Consider the following 8,635-nt stretch of genomic DNA (forward strand, 5'->3'; position numbering starts at 1 on the left):
AAGAAAGAGGAGGGAGAAATGCAAATTTGGCTACTGAAGGACACTGATGTGTGTGTGAGTGTGTGTGTGCGCGTGGGGGGTGGGGTGGGGTGGGGAGTAAGGTGGTGATTTTTGCAACTGGAGCATGAGGCTCTCTAATGCTTGGGCTAAAGACCCCTGCTTAGACAAGTGATTTTCTATATGGCCTTGGGGGCCTCCAAGGGCTTCTAACTTGGAAGAGAGGGAGGGACAGACTAGGTGAAGCGGCCTATGGGGAGCCGAGGCAGGCAGAAGTAGGCGCTGGGGAACAGGCTCAGGTTGATGGGGTTCCCGTCCAGCCGAATGTCTTCCAGTTGCCTGCGGGTGTGTCTGTGCTCCACAGGGTCACAGAAGGTGTCTGTCTGCATGGTCTCTATCATGTTATTCTGGAAAGAACGCGCAGCCGCTGAGCACCCTTCCAGACGCTCTGGCCCCAGGCAGCACCCAAGGTGCCACCAGCCCTTCCCATCAGCCCTGCCCTTCCTGTGCACTTGGGGAAACCGAGGCACCAGAGCCCAGACCACTCAACGAGGGGTGAGAAGAGAGTATCAAACAGGGAGAGAGGTGGGAGAGATTAAGAGGGGTGAAGGATGGGAGGGAGAAGGAAGGAAGGAGGCAGTGATGGGAAGAGACGAAGAGAAACAGGAGGTAGGAAAAGGGAGGAGGAAAAGCAGGTGGATGAGACGAGATGAAGAGGTAGAGGAGAGGGAGTGTTTTCAAAGGAAGAGACAGAGAAAATCAAACTGGAGCCATGGACCACCATCTAGACGAGACCATGTCTCCCACACACCTCTGATGCCCAGGCCTTATGGGACCCCCTGCCCTGTTATCTGCTGTCCACCCTCTGCACTGGCTGCGGTCCCCCTGTGGCTGAGGCTCCTCACCTGCAGGTGGAGTGAGCGCAGGCTCAGAGGCAAAGGCCAGGGGATGGAGTCCAGCTGGTTGTCTGCCAGGTAGAGAAACTGCAGCTTCTCCAGTGCCTGCAGGGACACGAGGAGCATGGGAGGCTGGTGGGCAGTGAGGAGGTTCCTGAGGTGGCCAGGGTCAGGTGACCCCCTTCCATTCACTCAGGGTTTACTGCTGTGTGCAGTGCTCTGTAGTGGGCTCTTTGGTGGTGGGAGCGGGGAGCTAGGACCTTTAAGGAGTTTATGCACACTACACTACCTCTACCTATCCAGGTGCTGCTGTTTTTGAGGTGCAAGCAGCTAGAGGCATGGCAGGGGCTGTTAGTGACAGCTATGGGGAGCAGGAGCAGGGGATGGACAGGGATAAGGTAGAGGTGAGGAAGGACCAGGGGACATTTCAGCTCAGCCTCTACTTCTCTGCCATCAGAAGGGATTTTTCCCCCAGTGCAGATGTGTGGAGCTTGCTTGGGAGATGTCAGAGAATGAAAATCCAAGGCACACCCAGACCAAGGGTGTGTGAGCGCGAGAGCACCTTCAGAATCAGGCAGGCGAGTCAGAGAAGGATTTGGGATGAGATAAGCCTTTGGGGGCTCAGAGAGCAAGGAAGAATAATAGCTAGTGTTCATGGAGCAGCTACTATCTATGTCATCTACCAATGCTCTGTGTAAGAGCTGTTTTACTAAATCCTGTGGCCATTGGGGCACGTTATTACTCTCAATTTGCAGATGAGGAAACAAGATCAGAGAGGTGAGATGACTCACCCATGAGCCCAGGTCCCTCTGATTCCAAAGCCCCTGCCTTCCCCTGGACAAAGGAACAGCCCTGAAGGCAAAGAAGTCCTCCTAAGACGGAGACAGTCAGGCTGTTTCTCAGGGCTGGACTTGGATCATCAAGTCCAGAGGCCTCTGTGATCACCAGACCCCAGCTCTTCACTTTGAGATGGGAAGACTGGGGCCTGAGGACACCCCAGGGGAGGGTTCTGGTTTCCACGGCAGTAGGGCTATTAGCACTGCACCCAGAAGGCTGAGGGTGGAAGGTGTCTGGGAGAGGGGAGAGAACAGGAAAGTCTGTGCCTTCACCCAGTTTCAAAATGGCAGCTGCCTTATTTGATTTCTGCTCATCCTTCCTCCTCCTCCTCCTCCCTTCCTTTCTTCTCCTTCTCTTCCTCTTCCTCTTCCTCCTCCTCTTCTTCTCCTTTCCCTCCCTCCCTCCCTCCCTCCCTCCCTCCCTTCCTTCCTTCCTTCCTTCCTTCCTTCCTTCCTTCCTTCCTTCCTTCCTTCCTTCCTTCCTTCTTCTTCTCCTTCTCCTCGTACTGAGGGTTGAACCCAAGCTTCTCTACCTCTGAGCTACCTCCCCAGCACTTTGTATTTTGTATTTCAAGACAGGATCTAACTAAGTTACTTAGGTTAGTCTCAAACTTGCGCTCCCCCTGTCTCATCCTCCCAAGTTGCTGCAATTACAGGTGAGCACCACCGTGCCTGGATATTTTACGCTTCTAAACAGTTTGCCAAAAGAGCCCACCATAGTCATGATTGCTGAACGACAGGGACATGTGTCATCAGGTAATTCTGCCGTTGTACAAACATCATAGAGCGTACTTACATGAACTGAAAAGGCTAGAGCGTCACTAGGTGAGATAATCTAGAAGTTCACCATCATATATGTGACCCGGTGTTGATGACTGTACTTAAGAGAGACAGAGGCTGAAAGTGAGTCCAAATGAAGAAGACACAGCTGGCAAGTGAGTAATGGGCTTTGGAAGGCCATTCCTAAAGTCCAGCCAGCATGCCTGGACGGGTCAGCCTTGTCCACACTTCTTCAGCGGAAGTGCACCCTCTGTTCTTCCTAACCCTGTCCCAAGGGGACGTATGTTTTTTTATTTGTTGTTTTTAGATACACATGACAGTAGAGTATATTTTGACATGTTATACATACATGGAATATAACTTCCCATTCTTGTGGTTGTGCATGGCGTGGAGTTACACTGGTCATACCTTCATATATGAGCACAGGACAGTTATATCTGATTCATTCTACTGTCTTTCCTATTCCTATGCCCCCCTTCCCTTCATTCCCTTTTGTCTGATCCAATGAACTTCTATTCTTCTCCTCCACACCCTCCCTTGTTGTGGGTCAGAATCCACATATCAGAGAACATTAAGTCTTTGGTATTTTTGGGACTGGCTTATTTCACTTAGCATGATATTCTCCAGTTCCAACCATTTATCAGAAAATGCCATAATTTTCATTCTTCTTTATGGCTGAGTAACATTCCATTGTGTGTAATATTCCATTTTTGGAATATTATTATATTATTGTGTAATATTCCATTTTACTTATTCATTCATCTGTTGAAGGACACCTACATTGGTTTCATAGCTTGGCTATTGTAAATTCAGCTGCTACAAACATTGATGTGGCTGCATCACTGTAGTATGTTGATTTTAAGTCCTTTGGGTATGCCAAGGAGTGGGATAACTGGGTCAAATGGTGGTTGCATTCCAAGTTTTCTAAGAAATCTCCATACTACTTTCAAGAGGGGTTGCACCAGTTTACAGTTCCACCAGCAATGTATGAATATACCTTTCCCCCCACATCCTTAACAATATTTATTGTTACTGTATTCTTGATAATCGCAGGAGGGCATATTCACATCCTATAACTTAGCCCTTCCCATCAAAACTAGACAGACAGACAGCCAAGGACTCATTGGATTGACTTTCTCGAGAACTGGATAATAGACAATTGCTTGTTGATGTTTTTTTGGGGGGGGGAAATGATACTTAGGATTTAGGGTTAGAGTTAGCACTTTTGCAAGCCAAAGCCAAAGGCATTTGGGGGTGGGATCTGGTGTTTTGGGGAGCAGATCCTGGGAGTGTGCTGAGGATGCAGGTGTGCAGAGAGGTGAATGGAGCCGACACAGAGAAAGAAGCCAAGACAGGAGACACACGCCCCTCAGAGGAGCAGGGAGCCTGGTTTCTTAGCATTGATCTGTTTTTGGTCCCCCATTCCCAGTAACAGGCTCGTGAGGCCTGGTAGTACTGGGTGTCCCATTCGAGGAGGCTCTTGGAATGGCATGCTATGAAACTCCCTTTCCTTGAGTCAGAATCCATTTCTTCCAGCCCAAAGTACAAACAGAAAAGGATAAAAAATAATCATGGATTCTTAGACCTCAGAACACCCTGGAGGGTGCACCGCGCATGATGTGGGTGGGGGCAGGCGGCATGTGGTGGTCTGAGTCCCTGACTTACCCTGAAGGCCTCCGGCTGTATCCCCGAGCTCCGGAGCCGATTCAGGCGGACATCCAGGAACTCGATGCCACTGGGCAGCAGGGGCAAAGCCACCAACTGGTTCTCTGGGAGGATCAGATCCTGCAGGGCAGGCAGCAAGCGGAGGGCGTCATTGTCAATGGAGGAGATGAAGTTGCTGGTGAGGTCAATCCTTTTCAGTTTTGCTGAGGGACATTGGGAGAGAACAAAGAAAGATACTGGGACACATTATCTTTCCTTGCACCCTGTTGGATGTGCCCTGGGTATCCTGCTCCATCCCTCTCAAGATAAGGGAATTCTAACCAGCTCTCTCCCCGCAGTAGATCCAAACCAGCAGAAATTACAGTCTAAAGGACCCCTTGGAAAAGCCCGCGGATTCGTCAATACCTTTCCCTGGATTCTGGGTTGCCCACCTTGGATCCCACTGGAAGAAACCTCTGAAAGGCAAGAACCAACTAGCCCGGGAATCTCTGGACCCATCCCACCTGGTCCCCAGCAGCGTACTGAGCCCTCTGCACTTTTCACAATGGGCACCAAGGCTGGAAAGGCTGTGGGTGATTGGCAATGGAAGCTGAAGTGGAGCCCGGGTCTCCTATCCTAGGCAGGACATGAGGCCTAGAGCAGCCAACAGCATCAGTAGGTGGAGGATGATCTGGTCCAGAGGCCAGCAGAGCTACAGGTGCTGGGACATACTGAAAATGTTGGCTTCATCCCACCTTCCCTGCCCAGATGTTTGTGGAAAAAAAAAATGAGAAGAACACTTCTACTATTTAAACTCTTCAAAGAAAGGAATTAGAAGGACTTGGGGGATCTTTCCCTTTGACAGCTGGAGAGACAGAACTAAAAGGGAAAGACTAACACACAGGTGGGCTGGGGCTGAAGCTCAGTGGTAGAGCACTTGCCTCGCATGTGTGAGGCACTGGGGTCCATCCTTAGCACCACATAGAAATAAATAAAGGTCCATCAACTAAAAAATATTTTTAAAAAAGACTAACACAGGTGGGGGAGAACAGTGTCTGGTCACTGTTCATGTGGCCAGATGCAAAGGAAAGGACCCTGGTGGCCCCCTCTCCCCTTTTCTCAGGGCATTACATACTCAGCCCTTTGAAGTCTCTGGTCCTGATACGGCTGATGCGGTTGAAGCGGGCGTACAGATAGGTGGTCATCCGGGGAAGAGGAGGAATGTTCTCTAGGTCAATGTCATCACAGTACACAGAAGATCCGAGGCACACACAGACCAGGCAGGTGGGCAGGCCTGGCTCAAGTGGAAGACAGAACAAAGGGAAACTCCCTGATCAGACTCCCTTCAGCCTCTGAAGCCCATGGCTCTTGACCCAGGGAGTATCTGAGCCACCTGTCCTCTTGATGGCCTGTGGGTTGCTGTCTAGAACCAATTGGCCCGATGCACCCAGATGGTACTGACGGCTCTCAGCCTGTCCCTCAGCCCTCAACCTAAGAGAATCAATCAGCTTTACCTTAGTTCCTACTCAGTACTTTCATCAGACCCTGGTCCTTTGTAGGTTTTCCTGGCTCTATGTGAGCATTTCTAGGATATCTAGTGGCCTTTTTGCCACAAGTCTCCTCTCTGGTCTCAACAGGAACAGTAAAGATGAGACAAAGCCAGAATTCAGCGGAATAGTCGGGAGTTGGTTGCTGGGTCTGCCAGCTGCCTTTGGGAAGAGCAGTTGGACATGTTCTCTGAGGCTCTGAGAAGCACAGTAAGGCCCAGACGGACTGGCCAATGCCCGTGCCACATCCATCTCCCCTTCTTACGGCAGCAGCACCCCGATTTTCTACTGGGAAACAGCTCTCCCCTAGGCCCAGTCCATGGCCCCATCTCTGTATCCGGCACTCATGCAGCTAAGGCAGTCCATTCCAACTCAGACCACCTTTAAAAAGTTGGGAAGACGGTATTGGCTCAGGCCCAGGACCCTACGGGAGGCTCTGTCAGTTGTTCTCACAGGACAGAAATTCCTGTGAGGCCAGTATTAGCCCGACTCAAGGAAGCACTACGGTAGCAGTAACAGCCCCAAGATGAAGTAGCAGTTCCCTGCCAGCAGTGACCAGCGGGACTGGTAAAGCAGGGGCCCCAGGACCCTTCTTATCCCAAGGCCTTGAATGGCAGGTCCAGCTAAGGCTTTTTACTGTCTCTTAAGGGTTTAATAGCTTCTATGGCTCTGCAAGGTCATGGATCCTGACCAAAGGCCTCGGCTGATGCTCCGGTCCCACAGGAGCACCCACACAAATACCCTGAGAAGAGGGATGCCGAGTGCAAGCAGGCCCAGAATGAGCTGCTTCCTTCCGATGCCCCAGTTTCTGGTCCCCAGCAGCGTACTGAGCCCTCTCCACTGGCCACACCAGCATCCCTGGCTCCAGAAAGGCTTTGGGAGGGAACGGAGAGGGGCTGGGGCTGCTAAGGAGGTGAATGTGAGGCTGAAAGCAGTGACTGCTTCATTGGCCCCCATGCCAATGACAGCCACAAAGTTACTTATTCTTCTCTACAGGCTTTTAATTGTCTCTAATCTAATTACCACTCAAGTTGCTCTCTGAGTGATGCTGTTAATTAGGGTAGGGTGGCTCTGCTGGGGCACAGGGAAAGCTTGCAGTTGCTTCACCTAGGAAAGCCGACCCCCCCTCGATGGCTATCTCCCCTCCTCTCCCTGCTGTTAGGTGCCATCCTTGACATTCTGTTTCTACTCCTGACCACACTCCACTTGGGTACCACCTGGTGCTGGGTCATGGCTGCCAGACCTTGGACCTACAGATGTGATAACCATTTGACTGTGTACTTACCATGGCTGGCTGGGGAGCCCAGTGGGCCTGGCAGAGTAGGCTTGGTCATCGTGGGGTTTGACAAGGGTGTCCTTGGAGTCACCTTGCTCTGGGTGGGACTGATCCTGGTTGGAGGAGCCAGGCTGGTTACCTTAACCTGGAGACACAGCACACAGCATACCATAGGCTGGATTTTGCCCGCAAGGGACCTAACTTTGGGCTTTAGAAACCTCAGTGACCCATCTCAAACTTGCAAAGAGTCACTGTGAAAGAGGACGGAGGAAGAGCACAAAGAGTGAGCCAGGAAGGGACCTTAAAGAGTATCAGATCCACATGTTCATTAGATAGATGAGGAAACTGAGGCCCAGAGAGGGGAGGGACTCGGATCAGGGAGCCAGTCGGTGCTAAGGCAGAGCTAGCACCCGGGTCCCCAATTCCCTAAGCAGGTGCTCCTCCATGCTGACCTGGCTCACAGCACCCACAGCAGAGGCTTCAAACTGGAGGACAGTCTAGGAAAAGAGATGCAGGTGATATTTCCTTTGGGGGGAGAATATGAGGACTTTGCTGACCCTTACCTCAATGAGGCACACTGTCATACCTGACAGCCTGGGAGGGACGCATGACTTCTAAGGGGGTGAGGGGGGTCCTTCTAATTTGCTATCAATATTCTAACTGGAGGTTTGTGTTCTCTTTCTTAATATCATGTAAGTGACAATGTCCTATGGAGGGTCCTATGCCCCTTACAGAGAGTTGGAGGCTTGAGAAGCCTGCATCTGGGGCAGGTGGAGAGGGGCCAGGGGCCTGGTCTTGCAGGATATGGTCAGTTGCGTGTCCCTCACCTCAGCCAGCTGGTCCCCGTAGTCAGCCAGCTCCTCATAGTTGCTGAGGTCAATGACCTCACTGTAGTCATCCGGGCTCACCAGGTAGCTCCCCACATACTGCTCCGAGTAAGGTTCGCTTTCCCCATAGTGGCTCTGCTCCTCTCTCCTCCTCTGTTCCTTCTCTGGGAGAGAAGCCGGCCCTGCCTCCTGCAGCACCAAGGCCAGCAGGCTCAGGAACAACGTGGAGAGCCTCATGAGGGGCCTGGGGGTGGGAATGGGGTGAGAACTGGGTGGAATCACTACAGCACCCATCCTGGGGGGTGCACATGAGGAAGAGTGGCTGTCTGTGCCTGGTGGGAATGGCTTGCAAACTCCTCCCCTTCCCACCATTCATCATACACACTTACTCAGCACCTTCACTCCACGCTCAAGCTCCCTAAAGGCTGGGCTATGACTGGGGGCACCCCCAGCACCTCTTCCACACACCCACACTGGTGTTATCTCATACAGCACATGCAGACACCCACATAATCCTGATTCCTCATCACAGACTCACTCACCAAAGCCCTTTATCCATGCACCTCCCAGCGCTCCCGGCATGCATTTGTGCATCTGTGTAGATATTCTCCCTTAACTGCACACTCAAAATATAACAGTTAGATACTAAATTAGATTTAGAGAAACCCTCAACCTCAAGGAATCTTTTGTAGTGTGTGTGTGTGTGTGTGTGTGTGTGTTAGAGATCACTCAATCATGCATTCACTCAACAAACATGTATGGGGTCCTTGTTAAGTTCCTGGCACTAGATTTGCCTCTGGCAGGGGCAGAATGAACATGGTGTGGCCCTTCT

General features: G+C 51.4%; 1 protein-coding gene across 1 annotated transcript; it reads right to left on the reverse strand.

The window, feature by feature from the left end:
- Positions 1-233: 233 nt before the first annotated feature.
- Positions 234-8,040, reverse strand: OPTC (opticin; the record flags this gene model as incomplete). The annotated part of the gene is made up of 6 exons (XM_081299493.1): positions 234-404; positions 903-998; positions 4,175-4,377; positions 5,289-5,447; positions 6,986-7,121; positions 7,804-8,040. The coding sequence occupies 6 exons, from the start codon at positions 8,038-8,040 to the stop codon at positions 234-236; spliced, it is 1,002 nt and encodes a 333-aa protein (XP_081155619.1).
- Positions 8,041-8,635: the final 595 nt, after the last annotated feature.

This window comes from Spermophilus citellus, assembly GCF_964194105.1.
Source record: "Spermophilus citellus genome assembly, chromosome: 6".
NCBI classification, from domain to species: domain Eukaryota; kingdom Metazoa; phylum Chordata; class Mammalia; order Rodentia; family Sciuridae; genus Spermophilus; species Spermophilus citellus.